General features: G+C 39.0%; 1 protein-coding gene across 7 annotated transcripts in view; it reads right to left on the bottom strand.

Annotated features, from left to right (window-relative positions):
* Window positions 1-19,801, bottom strand: part of NOL4 (nucleolar protein 4) — a 215,726-nt gene that overhangs the window by 48,882 nt on the left and 147,043 nt on the right. For 4 of the 7 annotated variants that reach the window (XM_070421204.1, XM_070421209.1, XM_070421205.1 and 1 more), the window contains 2 exons: window positions 13,889-14,068; window positions 12,992-13,183 (listed from right to left, as the gene is read on the bottom strand). In XM_070421204.1, coding sequence (XP_070277305.1) covers window positions 12,992-13,183; window positions 13,889-14,068 — 372 coding nt within the window. The remainder of the gene's footprint in view (window positions 1-12,991; window positions 13,184-13,888; window positions 14,069-19,801) is intronic. The other 3 variants (XM_070421206.1, XM_070421207.1, XM_070421208.1) reach the window with 1 other exon arrangement.

Raw genomic sequence — 19,801 nt, 5'->3', positions numbered from 1 at the left:
ATAAGCAAATGAAAGATAAGAAATAACATGAAAATTAAGCCAGATGAGATAAATATGAAATTAAAAAATAAAAGATCCTTTGGGAATCTAGAATGTACAGTGACGTACATTAGGGTTTTCAAAAGCCTCACACTAAAATCTGTATGGATGCTACTTATTAGAAGCCTCTGAACCCACAGAGACCTGGCCTTTTTTCTTTTTCTTTTTTTCTTTTCTGGTAAATGAATGAATCTGAGCATAGCTTTATGCTACTTGATTCATGTCGCTCCCTCTGGCATGTAAGAAGTGCTTCAGCGAATTGAACCCTTGGTTGTATGTCTCAGACAATATCCTAGAACGGCTAACTGCAGACCACACTGCTTTAACAGGGGCTCCTCAGTGGAATCTGTGTGCTGCAGGGCTGTGGCCATGGATGCCTCCAGAGACGAGGGCTGAAGATGCCCTCACAGCAGGAAGGGGAGCTAGATAACACAAAACTTCCAAGTAGTAACTTGAGATAAAAAATATTCTGACCAAAAAAAAACAACAACACCCAAAAACAAATGCAAACAATTCAAAAAATAATTTATGAAAACAATACTTCCCCTGATTGAATATAGTTCAGTAAATATGCTATTTATTAATATATATATTTTAATGTACATATTAGATTTTAAAATAATGATTCAAAATGTATAGTCTTATACGCTACATGACTTATACCTAGATTGATAAGACTGGATACCGATTTCTTTCCCAGGATATAATATAATGCTAAGCACCCCTCCCTAATTACCTCTTAATTAACTGTCATTTTCAACTGAGATGTGATCTTTCCCCAGCACTGTCCTCATCCTAATAATTATCTATGCCCAAAGCAGTGGCGGCTGTTAAACAGATGGCTACACAGTCACATGGAGCTTTTGGAGTTAAAAAAAATCACATTTTAATTGGAGACTTAAGATGTGACTGCTGTTGGCACGACGTAAAGGAGTCTTTCCTTGTATGTGTGTGTGATTCTTACCACCGCACCAACAAACTATCCCAGTTTTCGCTCTAAACAATGTTAGCGTCCTCTGAACTTGTGCTGTACATGTGAGATGCTTTAGGATTTTTAAAATTATAAAAATGTACAAAGAAATAAAAAAAATGTAAGATTCTGTTCGTGGGTTAATTTATTAATGTCTCTAGGCTCTAATGTTGAAGTATAGCTTAATCACGTAGTAGACAAGGCCAGATTGAGAGCAATAGTGACACCCACCCAAGATTTTAAGTAGAATGAGCTCCTTCAAAATAATTAAAGCAAATTATCCACTAGTCAGAGTTTAGGGAGGGCCAAAATAAAGACTGTTTCTTCTAATCTTGATATCTTATAAAAATATGTAATTTAAGAATTCTGTAGCTTGGATGATATGCATGCCCTATCTCCCATAAATGGTATCTCTACGCCTAAATGCATAACTGTTACAGGCTGCACAGAATGTTCCAGCTCCTAAGGGACCCTTTGGTTAACTAGGTAGCGGCATTTGTAGACATCAGTGGAATAACCTAACAGTTCAGCAACGAAGTCAGATGGACGTGGCTATTTCTCTGTAATCAACTAATTGCAATCTGTCTGACCAATTTGCTATTTAATCTCTCTGAGCTTCACTCATCTTGCCAAGTATCATTATCTCCCTTTTCAGAAATGGCAAAACTGAGGTTCATTCGGTAAGTTCTGAATAGGAAAAATCATCTCTATGTCATGGAGCAGTTGTTAGCATTACTTCCATGGAGTAGTGTACACAAAAATCACTGCTAGCCTCACTTACTTATTCAACAAGCACATTTAATGAGTACATCCTACATGTCAGGAGCTATGCCAAGTCCAAAGACACGGAGGCAAACACAGCTGTCTCTGCCATCATAGACTTTACTGCACAAGCTAACATGGTGCCTAGCACACATCCAACCAAGTATGTGTAGTATAGACTCTCAACCTTTTACTGGCAATCTTGAAATCCTAATATTGTACAAACAAAGATTTTTTAAAACTTGGGGCAAACTCAATTGGCATAAAAATGACATGAGAATACCTACAATCCTTCTTTTTCCTACTTTCTGGGCATAGTCATATGTTTTGTGGCAGAAATAATAAATTTATATATGGGATGTTTTCCCAGATTCCTGCTGTTATGCAATAATCAGAATCTATACACTATCATGTTTCCAAAATCTGAGAAGTTCTGAATTCGGAACCTGAGATGATCCAATATTTCAGGTAAGGATGGTGAATGTGGGCTACAATAGCAGGTCGACTGTCCCGACCTCATCCTGTATAGTTTTGGTGGAAATGGTAAGCAAAGTGTCTCATTGGCCTGACCCTGGCCACATGATTTAGGATTAGACAATCATGGAGCTCATCACTTTATTCCCAGTGACTGACCCAAGAGATGGACTTATGATCCAAAAAGGGCCAATCCAAGTCCTTTCATGGGAACCAGGACCTGAAGCTGGGAGACTGCTCTTAGATTGTGGGTTTTAAGAATAGAGGTTAAGAGCTGCTAATGCAACATTTCCCAGCAGGTAGCAAGGACCACCTGAGAGGTCAAGCAGTACATAAAGAAGCATATGTAAGAAATGGGGGAGCATCAAACCCCTGGCATTTGAGCACTTGGACCAAGCTGTATGTGAAACCATTGGACTTTCTCCAGTTTCTCTAGAAAATTCTCTTGACTAATTCAAAGGAGCTTGAAAACGTGTTTGTAACAAACATGCTAATTAATCTTCATTGATGGTTTGATTATACATATTTTTCTATGAAGTGATGCTCTATGCTTTGGCCTTAATTTTAAAACATTATTGACCATTAATAATGATCTTTCACAAATGCATGGGGAATAACAGTTGGTACCTACATATACTTAATACTTATACTAGAGGCCCAGTGCACAAATTCATGCACAGGTGGGGTCCCTGAGTCTGGACAGCAATCGGGACTCATCGAGGCCAGACCAGCTGGGGGAAGGGACTGCAGGAGGTTGGCTGGCCAGGGGGAGGGGCTGCAGCAGGAGGTTGGATGGCCGGCTCCGCCCCCAATCGAGGCCCATTGGAGCTGGGCCAGCTGTGGGGAGAGGCCGCAGGAAGTTGGCTGAGGGAGTGCACTGACCACCATGGGTCAGCTCCTGTATTGAGCATCTGCCCCCTGGTGGTCAGTGCACGTCTTAGCGACTGGTCATTCCTGTCATTCTGGTCATTCGGTCATAACGGTCGCTTAGGCTTTTATATATATAGATAGTGTTAGAGTCGATACTTAGAAGTCCAGTTTAGTTAATGTCATATGAAAATACCTCTGATCAAAATAAGATAAATTAAATTATCAACCAAAATGCTATTTTCACTTTTAACTAAGTGACCATGTATCTAAATCTCCACGAGGAAGCATCTTTTAATTCTGAAAAAAGTGACTATATACACTTATGATTATTGTGGATCACAGCATCTTCCCCCTAATAGTTTACATTTGAAACCTAAAACTATACAAATATCTATTTATACATTTAATGTCACTACCTAGTGACAACAATTGACAAGTAGATGAAAATATGTTTAAAATAATGTTTCAAGAATTAAAAAGAGTAGAAATTAAATGTTATAAAAATTAAATGTTATATAATTGTCTTGTTTAGTGGAAAAAACTCCCTAAAGATTTAAAATATATTCGGCTAGATTTTCAGTCAGTGGTAGCTTTTAAATTCAAATGCCAATTGCAGAATACTGTGAAACACATAGTACACAATAAAAATTTGCTTATCTCCCAACTAATTTCTACCACAAAGTAACACATTAGTAAATATCCATTCACTCACTCATCTTTCATTCCATCATTTTAATTCAATTGAATTGAACATGTATTGAGCAGCATTCATGAGCAACTAATTGCACTGTACACGACACTGTGGGCGATACAGATACGCACAAACTAAGCAGCATAGTACTCAAGAAATGTAACTCCACGGTAGGGAGCCAAGGCCCATGTCTAAGGCACAGTAATATAAGACAGGATAAAATAAAGCTACAGAAGAGGTACCACAAGTAAAATTTGCACACAGAAGAGAGAGAGATATAAGGCTGTTCTTAGCCAGAAGGGAGGGTTAAGTAGATAAGGACATAATTGATTCAGTTCTCCAAGCAGTTCAACAGAGTAAGGCAGCGAGGGTTTCCCAGTAAGGGACCGTGGAATGACATTTCAGATTAAGTTGCATTTTATCACGTTCCTCACACACCACGGACAGGGCTACGCAGGAGTGTTCACATTGTCATTTCAAGTGCGGCTGGTTTCATGTGTAAGTGCCATTTATTTCCATTTTCCCAGAAATAAACGAAAACCCGGGTTGACAAGGTCCTTAACGAACAACCGGTGAAGCACAGATAAAAACTCAAATCCACTGATATAAAATCGAGGTGTTTTTCTTCCAATTTCCTCACCATTACTGCCAACTTCCACTGTTTCCTTCTGGGGTCAGTTTTCTTCTTCTCAGAGGACTTCTAGGTTGCCCGGAGACAGCCTGAGTGTGGGAACCTCAGTCGCGGCAGCATCTCCTTCCTCTCTCTGGAAGTGGCTTCAGCTGCATCGATTTGTAGGTTAAAAGTGGTTTCTCTACAAATGTTGAAGACGTTTTCTTAGGACTTTGAAGATTGGCTCTGACACCTATTTTTGAGGACAAGATGTGTGTTCATTCCGTCCTGTTTTCGATCATATCTTGTTTCTTCCTGTTGACATTTTAAGAATGCCATGGGCCCTAGCTGGGTTGGCTCAGTGGATAGAGCATCAGCCTGCGGACTGAAGGGTCCCGGGTTCTATTCTGGTCAAGGGCACATGCCTGGGTTGTGGGCTTGATCCCCAGTGGGGGGCATGAACGGGGCAACTGATCAGTGATTCTTGTCATTGATGTTTCTATCTCTCTCTTCCTCTCCCTTCCTCTCTGAAATCAATAAAAATATATTTAAAAAAAAGAATGCCATGGAGCTGCAGTTTATACTGTGATATCAGTGGGTATGGTTTTTTTTTAAATTTATGCTACTCAGCACCGGTCTTCTTTGGTCGTAGGATTCAATGGTCTCCTCACTACTCAGTTCCAAAAAGCCTTGTCCTCATCTGTTTGAATGAGGTCCTTATTCCAAGTTCTCCTCTGGAATTAAGCTATGTCTTCATCATTCTATTCTTTAGTTTACATTTTTTTCATATTTCCCTTCTCTTTTTCTCTCTGTAATTCCCATAGTTTTGTGTTTATGGATTTTCTCTTTGGCTGAATCTTACCTTCTACTTAACCCACTCGGTAAGATTTTAATCTCAATGCTTACAATGCCTATTTTATTTCTTCAAGTTGTAAGGAGACATTTTAATTCCTCGTTAATAGAGCAGGCCTTCCAGGGCCTGACCTTTCTGTACAGTATTCCATTCATTTCCTGCCCAGTCCCACACCAAAATCTGTCTCCTGAGCTTGACAAGGTATTCAGACCTCATTTTTTCTACCTTCCTAGTCTACTACCCCATGAAATTAAGGGCTTACAATTCTGGTTATGAGTTTTCTATTAATTTATTAATTTCTTGGCCTGGGAATTCCTTTTTCTTTTCTTTTTTTTTTGAGCTTAGAAAGGTAATTAAAAATTATATTTTACTTAGGAGTTGTATATATTTGTAGAGGAAAGGGGGGTGGTATGTGAGTGTGTCTGTGGTATTCTATGAGGCTCAGGTCAATATTTTGCTAAAACTAAAAGATACAATAATTAGTAACTCTGACAACTATTTGGCTATCCATTTTGGTTATTCTTCCATTTAATACATTTAGTAAATAATGAGAGAACTGTACCCATAACCCCTGAACCAGGAAACATCAGTGGACCAAGACAGCACACATTGAGAGGGAGCAGCAATCCCATATGATGGTCTATTGTGCTAGAGGAACTAACTGGACATATTTTTAAAAAGGATAGAAGGGGGCAAGATTGTGTGCTAAGCATTGTATATACATTATCACATGTAAGACTCCAACAGCCTCTCCTTTAGAAAGATGGAGGCTCAGAAACATCACATCAAATTGTATGGAAATTCAACTAAGCCCGGAACTGAAACTTGGCCTGTCGATTTCAAAAGACTATACTAACATATAAACAACTTAGATAAACAACGTAGACTTTGCTGTAAAATGGCAACGCTGGACACCATCACAGCCAGAATTGGGAAAGACTGCTCCAGGAGCCAAGGAGACTTTTCATACAACCAATGAAGCACAGGTGCCAGTCCCCCTCGCTCCGATGGGACTCCTACACCTTCCGCATGTGTAAGCGCTCTGCTGGGAGCCAAGCAAAAGCCAGGAAGTATTATATGTAAGTGTGTCTGCACATTTTCTAAGATGTCAGAAGAAAAGGGTTTGAATCTTCAAAACTTCCCTGTTTTTAAATCCTTTTCTGTGTATATGGTATCTTTCCTAACTGTAAATAAATATACATCATTTTTGCTCATAATGGTGTATTCCTTTTCTTTCAAAAAAGAAAAGGCCCCAAATTTTATAATTTCCAGGCACAAATCCTAGTTTTGTGCCTGCCTAAGAATAGACGATAGGGAGGAAGTATGAGATGGAATTGAGTTTAAAGAATTAAGCAAGAGCCCTGGCCAGTGTGTCTCAGTTGGTTGGGTGTCATCCCACGTACCAGAAGGTTTACAGTTTGATTCCTGGTCAGGGCACATGCCCAGGTGATGGGCTCAATCCCCAGTATGGGGTGTATAGGAGACAGCAAGTCGATGTTCTGCTCTCGCATATATATGTCTCTCTCTCCCCCTCTCTCCCTCTCCCTTCCTCTCTCTTTAGAAATCAATGAATTAAAAAAAAAAACTATACAAGAATATAGGCATGAGTTAGGAAGGATTAGAACTAAAGTGATAGCAGATAAAGTTCAAAATGATGGGACTGATTTGAAACTCAGCAACGAAGAATAAACAGAATTCAGTGAGTGGTAGGATGCAAGCCATAAGTGTAATCAACAGTCACATCTCATCCCAAGTTTATGAACACTGGTTAAATGGCAACAGTGGAGTTCGTACCAGAAATAGGCAAGCCAAGAGGAATTTACCAGTGACAGAGTAGATAGGGCGGAATAAGGTGGACTATCAGTGAAGACGGTGGGCGGTGGCGAATATAAAGAGTTCAGTGAAGATGTATCAGTACATTTGTCAGATGTCTGGCTGACATTTGGAATGAAATACCGAAGCTTTGTCGACGACTGGAATTCTACTTTGAGAGTGGAGTACGGCATACAGGGCAGACTTCTGCAGCTCTGGGTAGGGTCATATGCTGTACATTGCCAAGCCCAGAATCTTAGAAAGTGCCCAAAATAAAAAAAAAAAAAATTAAAAAAAGGAGGGATAGGAATAAGAGTCTCAAGAAAATGGGGCTGTTTGAGTTGAGGATTCAACCTTTGGGTTCGGTGCAAATGTAGTCATGTGATCATCCTAGGAACTAATTCAATATGGTGAGAACCAGAATTTTAATGTGAGGGATGATCAAGAGAGTTGGTGGTGATGGGTCTGATCTGTGAGTGTCAAATAACCCTTCAGAAGATCTGGCAAAGAAAGATGGACTCAGACTGTGAAAGAGAAGTTATGAGATTAACTATTTCCTTGGAATATGGAAACTTTTCCATTTCACAGAAGATAAGAAATTTTCCTCTCAGGAAAACTAAAACTAAAGGAAAACTAAAAACGGGGAAGAGCTGGGATGGTTGATGGAGCAACACTCTAAATAATACTGGCTATAGAGGTTTATAAAGTTTTTAATCAAACTCTTGTATGAAGGACTGGGTCTATTTCTGATCAAAAATTTAGTTTAAAGAAGCACTCTAATTAATTTTTTATAATATCTCTATTTGCTAAAGAAGGAATAGCAAATGTCACTGTAGCTTTTGCAATGCTTCTGATATCAGGGAAGCTGTGAATTAAAAACAAATTCTGATCCCTCTACTTTGGGGCTGCATTAGAAGAATAGAAGCAAATGATGTAATTAGTCAAATTCTCTTAAAAATGTACTATTCCTAAGCATTAAATATTTATTTTCTGATGAAAGAACTGTAAGATCAAGAGATCAGATATCAAAATTACTGAAATGGGTATTATAGGACACAATTAAAAAGAAATACTAAGGACAAGAATTTAGAAGATAGTATGAAAGTATGGTGTTGCCATAATTAGATTATTTACATATTTGTTTTTAGAATTCACATCTCACTTTTTCCCTAAAATAGACACATGCACACTAAAATAAATTCAGCAAAAGGGAAATGGGGACCTTAGAAAGACTTTGACTCTGAACTTCTTGGAGGCAAGGCACAAAAGTGAACATACAAGGTTACACTGAGTCCTCGTGATGAGAAAACATAAAAGCACTATTTCTGCAGGAGAAACCATTTTTTTCTTGCTTTTCCTTCTAGAAGTTTCTGAAATAAAATCATTTGTAGTGGACACTGAGTAACTTAGTGGACAATGTCCTTCGCAAAATTTTACCAAGTAATTACATGAGACTTATTCCTTCAAACACACAGTCACTTGCATAATATTAAAATGAAAGTAAATAGGTCATTTTTCAAGAGGCTGAGATTTGTGAATTCAAATATCTAGGATAGTTGATAGAACTTGGTACAGTGGCAAAATTTAAGGTACAGGAGGAATGAAGGACTGAGTCTTAGGAGATCATCTCACCTAAATATTTTCACTTGAGTTTTATAAACTTGCATTAAACCTATGCAGCATGGGAATCGTATTGTGTAACACAGGTGACACTCAGCTATGGGCCAACCCCACCTTTTTATAAAGCTTTGTCTCTGTGATCTTATCTATGACAGTTACTCTTGAATTCAGGCTCAGGACACCCTGAAGAAATGCATTTCTTTTCTGGAACAATCAACAAATATTCTTCACAAAAAAGTAGCGGAATATGTTTGCCATAGCCACACAATAGACTCAATAACAATTTGATATTTCTGTCTAAGGATTAAGTTAATGGCTATTTAACTCATGGGGTCTTTAAAATCTAATGAAAAGTAAGACAGTACTTTGGATCAAGCTTATTAGATTTTTCACAAAACATACCCTTTGATATTCAACACTGAGGATTTTATGGTTTGAGATGTTCGTTAGCAATGAATTGGTAAAAATGTGAAGAATGTGTAGAAAAGTGTCATAATGCAGTTATTATATTTCATGCATTATAGAAAATACTTATGGTGATAACAGAAATTTTGGCTGCTTTAGCAATCAAGATCTGTGGGGGTCTTGATAATTCCAGTTAAATAAAAATGCATAAATATGAACTTGAATTATTATAGGCAGTCAATTGAAAGTATCTGTGTTGAAATGTAAATTCTTGAGGGATAGTGCCGAATAATTAAACACGAATAGATTTTGTATTAATGACAGCAGAAAATTAGTCAAAATGAATGCCAAGATTCTCAAGTAAAGTACTAAAATATGCTGTGATAAAGTATTCTATGGGAATACTTCTTTGAATTTTTTAATCACAGTCAGCAGGAAACATATAATTCAATATTTCACACTACTTAAGGAGTCTCCTGGTTTAGACATCCCAAATAACTGAAGAGCTAAGTTTATTGAATGCCCCTTTCATTGTAGAATCCCCTACACTTAACCATTCCATTATAAAAAAATGTTAAAAACTTCAGGTTGCCTTGTTGGCCTGTTAAGTATTGTAGAATAATTTGCATGTGAAAACTATCACATACTGAAAATGATACATTTTCTTCATGTCTACCTACACTAAACACAATAGAAAAATAATTTTTGTTTAGAGTTCTTTCAATTTAAAAAGATTACCTGTTGATAGTATATCAAATTTAACAATTATGCTGGGAAAGTATTCATGTACAATACTTAGCTGTGATTCCTCTCTGCTCTACTCATGCCTTTTCCCACCTGTTATAGATGATGACTATTCACAGTGACACAGAATCCTCCCCACACTCCATGTCAATGAAGTGACACATAAAACAAATCAAACTTCCAAGTGTCAACTAGATGGCAGGTCTAATTTGTTATTGCCAGGAGTACACTGCTGAGTAATGCATAAAAAATGGGCTAAAGTACAATATCAATTTGCATCCGTGTTGTTCACTTAACATTTAATTACATTAGGCCTTGTATTATTACTTAAGCATTTCACTTCCCACAACTTGTCACCTCAATGAATCATACTAATCAAGGAACATGTTATATTTTCCTAATTAACTGATCAGACATCTCTTCCACTTCTCCTTATTATGTTGTATAATGTTATGTGCATTATATATCTACTAGTGGCCCAGTGCACAAAATTCGTGCACCCAGGGGAGGCAGTCCCCCAGCCTGGTCTGTGCCCTCTCACAGTGCAGGAGCCCTGCAATCAATCGCTCCAAAGAGGTAGGCCCTGCCCACCCATCTGGGGCTCCTCAATGGATTGCTCCAAAGAGGTAGGCCAGAGCCGGGGGTCCCGCCTCCACGGTGGATGCAGGGCCGTGGGAACCCTGGCGGAAGTTGCATGGAGCAGCCGCCAGGACTCGCCTCTGCTGTGCATGCAGCCATCTTGTGATGGCGTGGAGGCATCATGGCGTGACAGCGTGAGGACCACCCAGGCTTTTTTAGTAAGATTAAATAAAGAGTGAATGAAATGATTACATTCACATTTAATAGCATTTCTGTACAGCATAAGATTCCTTTATAAAATCCCTTGACTTTGAAGTAGTCAACTTTTTGTCCTCTATGCATAGTGTGAGGTTGACAACAGATGTCCATGGAAGTAAAATATACAATTAATGAAAAAACCCATGAATGTCTCAAATATGCCTTAGAGAAACTGAGAGTTCTCCATGAAAATTGTTTCTTCTCTGAAATAGTTATTAATGAAACATTTATACTATGAAAAATAATAAATTTTGCCAAAGAAAATAATCTCTAAACATTAAATGCTTAGGAAGAAAGAGTAATGCCAGATGCTGTTAAAATAAAAAATATTGATATATAATATTATCTTTATTGTAACTGAAAAAGGAAGCTATGTTAAATACTTTGTGCTTGCCCTAACCGGTTTGGCTCAGTGGATAGAGCGTCGGCCTGCGAACTGAAAGGTCCCAGGTTCGATTCTGGTCAAGGGCATGTGCCTTGGTTGCAGGCACATCCCCAGTAGGGGGTATGCAGGAGGCAGCTGATCGATGTTTCTCTCTCATCGATGTTTCTAACTCTCTACCCCTCTCTCTTCCTCTCTGTAAAAAATCAATAAAAAATATTAAAAAAAAATACTTTGTGCTCTGAGTGCGACATAGTTTAATTGGAATTTCACATCAGCTACTTAGTGCTCCTGAGCCAGATTCTATGTCAGTGCCAGGATTCTGGGCTTTTCCACCTGCTTAGATATCCTTTTTGTCTGTTATCTCTCTCCTATTGGGTAAATGATAATAACTTTTTAACAATGCAATAATGGGGAAAATAATTTTCCCCCCCAAGTGTCTCTCCTCTTTTATACCACATCACCTCTGCTTGTAATAATTTAGTTTGATCAGACACAGCTATGCCATTCTTATTTTAAAATGGCTGATGCACCACACCTCTGATTTTAATGTAGTTATTCTGAGAAGTAAGCAACTACTTTCATGGAGGATTTTTTGCTTGTATAATGGGAGCTTTTTTCAGATGATGAATTAAAAAATGTTTGATAATATTTTCAGAGTTAAGATTTTATTTAGTGATGACTGTGGGTCAGAAATGGCTCCCAGAGCTTTACGTACGGCAGTTTGTAGAATTCTCATAGCTTTATAACTTAGGAATCAGTGTCACCGCAGGGAGGTGTCTGACACAGGCAGTTGAGGTGGCTTGCCGGAGCCACCCAGCTACAAAGTGTGAATCTGGAACTCCAAGCCAGGCTCCCTGGGGTCCAAACCCATGCTCTTTCCCATCTAGGCAGACCACTGCTTCTCCATAAGAACAGTCCCTTTTTAAAAAAAATATCAATGATATTTTCACAAGCCAATGCAGAAAATTTGATAGCAGACGGTGGATTTGTTATTGTGTCATTTCATTTACGTCTGAAAAAAGGATTTCTCATATACGACATCCTCTGAAACCTCTCCTATCCACACCAGCTCCTGGCCCCTTGCACCGAAGAATGAGAGGCGCAGATCACAAACCCTCACGGTCTTGGCTTGTATGGAGCCGAGAGAGGAAAAAAGATTTCAGAAAATTCCCAATACATTTCTGCTCGCCTACATTTAAAAAATTAAAAATACACTGCAGATGCATGCACTATCTACAGGTGTACATTTAGAGAGCAAGGTGAATTATAACCAAGTTAAAAAAAAAACAGTATCTGATTTCCACCCATAAGTAATCTAACCTCCGCATAAGCTCACCCATGTATACAGCCCAGCTGAATATAAGAGCTCATGCTTTCACCCACAAGCACACAGATGCGCTGAGTACAACAAAGCCTTATTTTTCACATGAGGGTCTCCACCTCTGATGGCTACTTTCAAGGCTTGCTGTCTGTTAAGCGTTGGCACAAGAACGCTGTTGCTTAGAAGGACCCATCCATTTCCTCCCATTCCACCAAAAGCCCTTCTCCCAGCCATCGAAAGCCTCAAGGCTTGCTCATCCTCATCTCCACTTCAGTAGTAACAGAAAGCAAACAAACATGAATGGGATGCTGGTTCTCATGGGATTTGACTCATAGCACCCTCATTTTCTATGGCACGATACCACGTGGGCCTGAGAGCGCTGGGCTCACGAGGTGTTCCTGGTTGAATACACAAGGGATAAATATACCTCAGGAAGATGAAAAGGAGAAGGGGGGAAACAAACGAGCAAACAGAACCCCTGTGACCTGACATCATGGAAAAAATAAAAAAAGACACTAGGATGAAAAAATAAATAGTGTCATGGTTTACATGTGGGATTTGGATGGAATCTAGGGCTGTGTTTTCAGTCAAAACTCACCATCTCAAAACCACTTCTTTTCATCCGCCTGCAGGACTTGAGGTAAGTACGGATGCGCTTTCTGGCACGCTCTTGGTACTCAGGGAATTGTCGCCTGCATGAGTCAATGATAGCCTGGATCTTTTCTTTGGGCTGCTTAGAGATTGGGACCATTCGGTCCAAGTTTTCATCTACAAACAGCCTGACAAACATCTGTTGGCAAGAGGGAGACAGAGGAGAAGGGTTTGGAGGGCTGCTCTCGGCTGTTCCTTGCTTCCTGTCTTGATCACGGATAGGAAAAATACTCTTGTTTTTTGGTGTATTCACTGGAGAACTTTGCAATGGAAAGCCAGAGATTTTAAGCAAACACCCTTTAAAGACTTTCTCAATGGTTGGATAAAAAAAGAGAGAGAAAAAGAGAGAGAGAGAGAGAGAAAGGCAGACAGACACAGACAGACAGAAAAGTATAGACTATCGTGTAGAAAAAAAACAGGAGGCAACAGTAGACTGCGACAATGAAGCACCCCATCGAATTCTCTGTCAGAGAGAAATGCAATACGGCCGCCACTTTGCTACTCTGCACAGAGCACTGGTCTCTGCACACAGACCACGGACTCTTTGTCATGCATTGTTAACAAGCTGGGAAGCAGAAGAGCGAGCTGGTGGCGGGCTGTGGACTCTTCACCCACCGGGTAGACATGATACTCACACAGCACGCCCGTGTCCAGCCACACGGGCCTTAACATCCTAAGCAAAACACAGCCATTCTGGTGTCTGGTTGGCAAAGAGTATTTCATGTACTTTTAATAAATGCCTCTGCAAATTAAACAAACACGTCTCTAAAGTATCCACATTTACCAGCAGGCGACATGAGAGTGCAGGGTGAGCAGTGAGCCACCGGGGAGGTGGGGGACTCACGTTGAAAGCCTTCAGCCGCTCGGCCTCCACGCCGTCCGTCTCGGCCACCTTCTCGGCGTCGTCGTGGTCCTCGTGGTCCTCATCATCCTCGTCCCCCCTGTGCAGGGACAGGTCCTCGGCCCCTCGCTCTCCGCCCTCGTGTTTGCTGGAGTCGTAGCTGGAGTAGCTGTGTGCAGGGGACTGAAGAGAGAGGAGAGGAGGAGATGGCCGGTTTACACGCACTGCCCAAACTTAGACACAGTGTTTTCTTTCTGAATTTGAGCTGTATCTCAAAGAAAGTCTTGCTGAAATGAGTTGATAATTTCTAGAGCTGTGGCTATTCTAATTTAAATGAAAATTAATTAAAATTTCATTAAAAATGCATTTCCTCAGTCACACCAGTCACATTTCAAGTGCTCAAGAGGCCCAGGGGATATTCCCATCATGACATGATTGGATTTAGCTTTTTGAGAGCAATTGCTGTTTCCACTCAATGTCCCTGTTCCAAAGAAAAACCAACCTGTAGTAAATTTTGCTAGAGAACCATTCAATCACATGTTCTTCGCGATGGAAATGACCTCAGAGCTGAGCCGGCCTCACTGCATTAGGATTCTTCAAATGGATAAGGACACTGAGGGGCGGACGTGCCCTACTGGCTTGCCCAACGAGGACCAGACAAAGTATTGCTGAGACCAGGCTTGTGCTTTGTCTGACAGCATGCTTTCAAATCAGTTTAGAAACTGTCTGAGTCTCAGGATGGCATCTGATTTTGGTTTAGAAAACAAGGAACCAGGATCCCTCCAATGGTGTGTCACACTTAGTGTTTCCTGACTCGGAAGAGATGAGGAAGGCCAACCAAGACAATGTTCCCAGCTGATCACTGGGCCCGAGACCAACCCTGGGTCCTGCTGTGTGGCTCCTGCTTCTCTGTCAGCCCAGAGCCTTTTCCTTTGGGAACCAGCTCTTCTTTCCACCACGTGATGTGGCGATCCCAGGGCACCAACCTTCTCCGCCTTCTGCGTGTGCCTCACCTTCTCCTCCAGGTGAAAAAACACACCTAACTCGCCTGTAACTGAAACCAAGCTGAGTCCAGCGGAGCTAAGCAGAACCTCCCATAACATCTAGATCCCACTGTGATTGAAATTAACCTACACATTTCTCAGATGTATGATAAAATACATCCTCCCTGCACCCCCCTTTATGTTGATTAAATCTGAGTTTAGTCGCATGTAATTGAGTCTGGAGCACAGAAATCAATCATTATAAGGCCAGAGTAATGATGCAGATTTCACACATACTAATTTAGATACATAGGTGGCTCCCGATACACAGATAACAATATCTGTGAACAGCAGCAGCTTTCCTCAAATCTATCCATAAAGTCAAATCCTCCTGAAAGACCTTGACAATGGAAAATTTTAAATCAATGGTATTCAAAAAATGCCCCTGTGAAATGTTAACATGTGTGTAGCATGTTTTAAGGATCACACAAATTTAGCTGTATAATGAGAGGAGAAATTGTAAAACTAGAATAGACAACTGACCTCAAAATGAAGTTAAAATTTAAAAACCAGAATTTTTTATAGTTCAAAACATTAAGAAGTGGAATTACCTAAGGCAAATATTCCATAGGTTTGAAAAAACACACCATATAGAATATGTTTTTAAATGGCAGTGTGCAATATTTAGAAAATGTTATAATACACTTATCTGCATTCAAATATGCCAAGCTAATTTATTCTTTCTACGCAATCTATGAGACACACAAACCAGCATCTGCTACAAACAGAATCAGCTGGAACCACAAAGGATGTATAGTCCTAGTCTCTTCAGGTAAACAAAGCCCATCCTTAATGTATTTGAGAATATTCAGGCTCTAAATCTCAAGCATAATCCACATAAACTAAATGACCCTCTACAATGTAAACTAAAATGATAAAAACTTTGAATTCTGTTTCTCAAGTGGAGTTTCATTTCTTGCCTCTCTCACTGGGCCAATCAGATTAAGTTCCATTTCTACAAAGAACCCCACGTGTGCCTCAGTCCATCTTCAATCCTTTGCGAAACTGTGAGCTCATCACGACTGGACTATGGCATTTGACACAGAAGTAAACACCTCCGTTGCTTTCTCCTTTCTTCTCATGTTAACGTGCACTTTCCTTCAAGCTACACTGAGAGAGGCAGCAAAGCAGATCCTTCCACGTGTCCCCGCACACCACCCAGGGCGTGCTCTCCGCAGAGTTGCTGCTCAAAACTAGTTTCTCATTTTCCACAAAACTAGCTGGTCTTAAAAACGGAAAGAAGATAAGCCACAGACGGGGAGAAGAGAATTGCTAAAAACACGTCTGATAAAGGACTGTAATCCCAAATATACAAAGAACACTGAAAACTCAACAAGAAAACAATCAGATTTAAAAAGGACCAAAGACCTTTATGCGTGATAGGAAGTCATTTCTGAGAAGCAGTTTTTGAGGATGCAATGAAATCATACAGAGAGATTCAACACTGTAAACAGATAACAAAAAATCTTAGTACACAATTCAAGGCAAAAAAAAGAAGAAGAAGAGACACTTTGGACAGGCTCCATAAACGCTGATGGAGCAGGGGGCGAGGAGGGAGTCTAAGCTGTATTCTGAAATGGATTTAGAACAACTGATTCAGGGCAGTCTCCTGGCACGCATGCCTCATGTACTAAATGGTTACTGCAGTTTTTCTTCCTGAGGAAAAATAGATGCCCATCATTCAACAGATTCCACTTAGAAACAGAAGCCGTAAGTCAAAAGCAATGCGTTTTATGTGAAGTTGCTGTATGTTTCTATGTGAAAGAATTGCTCCTGAGAGAGTTATACATTTTAGCCAATTTGTCAAGGCTTTTATTTTTATGATACAAATGAGGACAGAAATGTGTGTTAGGAATGACATTTAAAGTTTCTTTCAATTCCAAGCTCCTATGATTACACCACTTTTGAGAGAAGAATCCAACGAAGTATATGTTCTTTCAGCTTCTCGAGACAGATGTTGTCAGGGACACTGGTTTATCTTGTATCACAAGGTTAGAACACACAGATAACAGGAGTCTTGCGATCCAGTGAGTTCAAATGTGCATCCCTGATTTAACTGTCCTTCCAACGTTTCAAAAACAACTACTAAAGACATTAACCCATCACTCTGAAAGAGAAATCTCCAGATGGCAAAATGCATTTTCTAACATTTCAGTTTAGCTCTACAACTAAAATAATACAAGGGAAATGTAGGCATCAGATCTCAGAACGTCTATTGTGAATATCAATTAGATTTTCTTCAAGTATTTCTAAAAAGACAAAAAATGTTACGGGAATCATTAGTGTATTTTCCCCAAAACCCTTATTTTGCTATAATATTATCTCATATGTTTTTAGAAGAACTTCTTTTTCTTTTTAAAGTTAAATTGGAATTTAAAGTGAGCCTTCAAAGTGAACCATTGATTCCATCACCAGCAACACAAACGACTGTAATACTATAGTGGTTTTGAGGCATTATTACCATTTTTGTTCTCAAGGGACTGGGGTTGTATAAATACTTAGCAATGTTGAGTAATAATTTCATCAGCCTAGGCTTCAATACTAAAAAACAATTGATGTTTGACAAGTAGAATTGCCACACCTGCTATCTATTATTACAATGCTTTTAACTTGCAGATTAAATGTTTCATTTGTCTTATTTTTTAAAAAAATAAGTCTAGTCATAAATAATAGTAACATCAATAGTAATAATAACATTGATAACTAGGACTTTTATTGTGCATATTATGTTCCCGTTCTGTACTTAATACCTTATACAAATGTATTCCCACAAGGACCCTGTGAGGAAATACTAGTATGCTTATTTGACTAGTGAGAAAGGCAGAGTAAAAAAATGGCAGAGTTGTGATTTGAACTCCTGCAGGCTTGTTTCAGTGCCCGCCCACCCGCATCTCTATGTTACAGAATACAAGATTTAAATCATACCACCTCTGGCTTGAGATTATTTGGACGCTATGAGACATAATTAATCTACCCTTAATCAATATAATGCTACCTGCTGTAACCGACAAAATCCTCCAAAATTTAGTGAATAGACACAATTCAATTCTCCTTCAGGTGGAAGTTCAAATTATTTCCCTGAGTGGCAGGGGAGTTCACGAGGTAATCCAGGGACCGAGGCTCCTTCCACCTGTGAAAACCTAGGGCCTGAGAGTCCTCTACGCCCAGCCAGTAGAGAAAGAAAGGAGGACCATCCATGGGAAGTTGCCATGGGCCCACCCTGAACCTGGTACATTTCACCTCCACTCACTTTCCATCGCCCAGACCTCAATCACAGGGATGAGGAAGACTTGGAAATTCTGTTCAGCTATGTGCCCAGGAGAAAACTGGACTGGTGAGCAGCTGGCCAATACCGCCCACATCTTTATCTATCTTCCTAGTGATGTTTTACTCATTTTCTTGCTCCCAAACTAATACTTACTCTACTAGACATCTCTATCTTTTCTAGAGACGCCATAGGTATTCATCAAAATGAATGCTACTAGTACCTACAAAGGATGTTGTGAAGTTAGAGTAAGAATTGAAAAATGGCAACATCCTGGCCAAGAGGGAACCTTTGGGCATTAGGAGGAAGAGCTACAGTGGTGGTTCTCCATCAGGGAGGTCTCTACTAACAGCTCCCTTGCTCTTCCAGGAGGAACATTTATCTACTTAAGGCCCCCTGTTCTCCTCTGTCCCTGCGGCAAGAAATTAAGATTTTTGTAGAATTTATAGAATTTCTTGAGAAATTTTGACTGCATGGTTATTGATACATAGTAAACATCCCAAGATATTCTGGGTTTGTTAATGGTTAATTTAAATAAGTGCTCTGTAAACACTTTGTGCTAGGGATACAAGAAGTGCTTAATAGAAGCTTATGGATTATTGTTTAGGTAATATTGGTTTTTAATGGTAGAGCGAAAAAGAGAGAATCCAAACTATGACTATAAATTAAATAAAGGCTTACAGAAACCTGAGACTCTTTTCCTTTTAAATTTACTTTTTAAAGCAGGTATAGTGGTAATGGTTGAGCAATGCTTGTTATATATAAAGCACATGAACTTTTAAAAAATTGTAAAATCTGAAAACAAGGCTCAATAGACATTATATCATGCTTGTTCTTAGGTATCCAGGACAAAATTAAAAACAAAATCAACTTCACATATTCTTTTGGATATGAAATCAGTAGGATAAGAGGGCAAGAAGAAGACTTTGATAACTAATAAATGAATTATAATAAGATAATAAGTCAGTTATCTCATTGAAATTTCAGGTTTATTGATGCTCAAATAATATGCCAGACACAATCATATCCTTTAAAATTATAAATAAAATTATCTGTTCACCTTTTTTTAAACCCATCCATTAAATGATCTAACCATATTGTCTGACTCCATACCGAGTTAATTGCAAAATAACATACCATCTATTGACAAAATAACTTGAATTCTGAGATTAATATATATCATTACAGGTTTATAATCTTTTATTTGAAACCTTTGGCCCTAGATATGTTTGGGACTTAGAATACTTTGGATTTAGATAGAACATGTGAGGCATAAACTATAGAGTTTGAAATATCCCAGAGCACACAAAAATACTTGCATATTTCTCCAGAAAATCATATGAATATTTACACTAAAACAAATAAATACATAAATAAAGACTATATATAGTTTCATGTCAATTTAGGCCAGGCTTTGCAAAACATGAGTTTTCCACAAATTTAAGTTAAAAGAAGTTTTTGAGAGGCTTTTTGATTTTAGAATTGTGGAAAAGGAACTCAGAGCTCCTAATCCAATTAAATCTTCTATGTTTAAATTAGATATTGTTTCTAAGCTGCCTCTTCATGAAGCAATTTTAATGAGTGACAATTATGTAAATACTTCAAACA

The sequence above is a fragment of the Myotis yumanensis genome, unplaced genomic scaffold (genome assembly GCF_028538775.1).
Source record: "Myotis yumanensis isolate MYYU_CA2020_CCGP unplaced genomic scaffold, mMyoYum1.0.hap1 SCAF_7, whole genome shotgun sequence".
NCBI classification, from domain to species: Eukaryota; Metazoa; Chordata; class Mammalia; order Chiroptera; family Vespertilionidae; genus Myotis; species Myotis yumanensis.
Note: the sequence above shows the minus strand (reverse complement) of the source record. Positions and strands in the feature narration are given on the sequence as shown.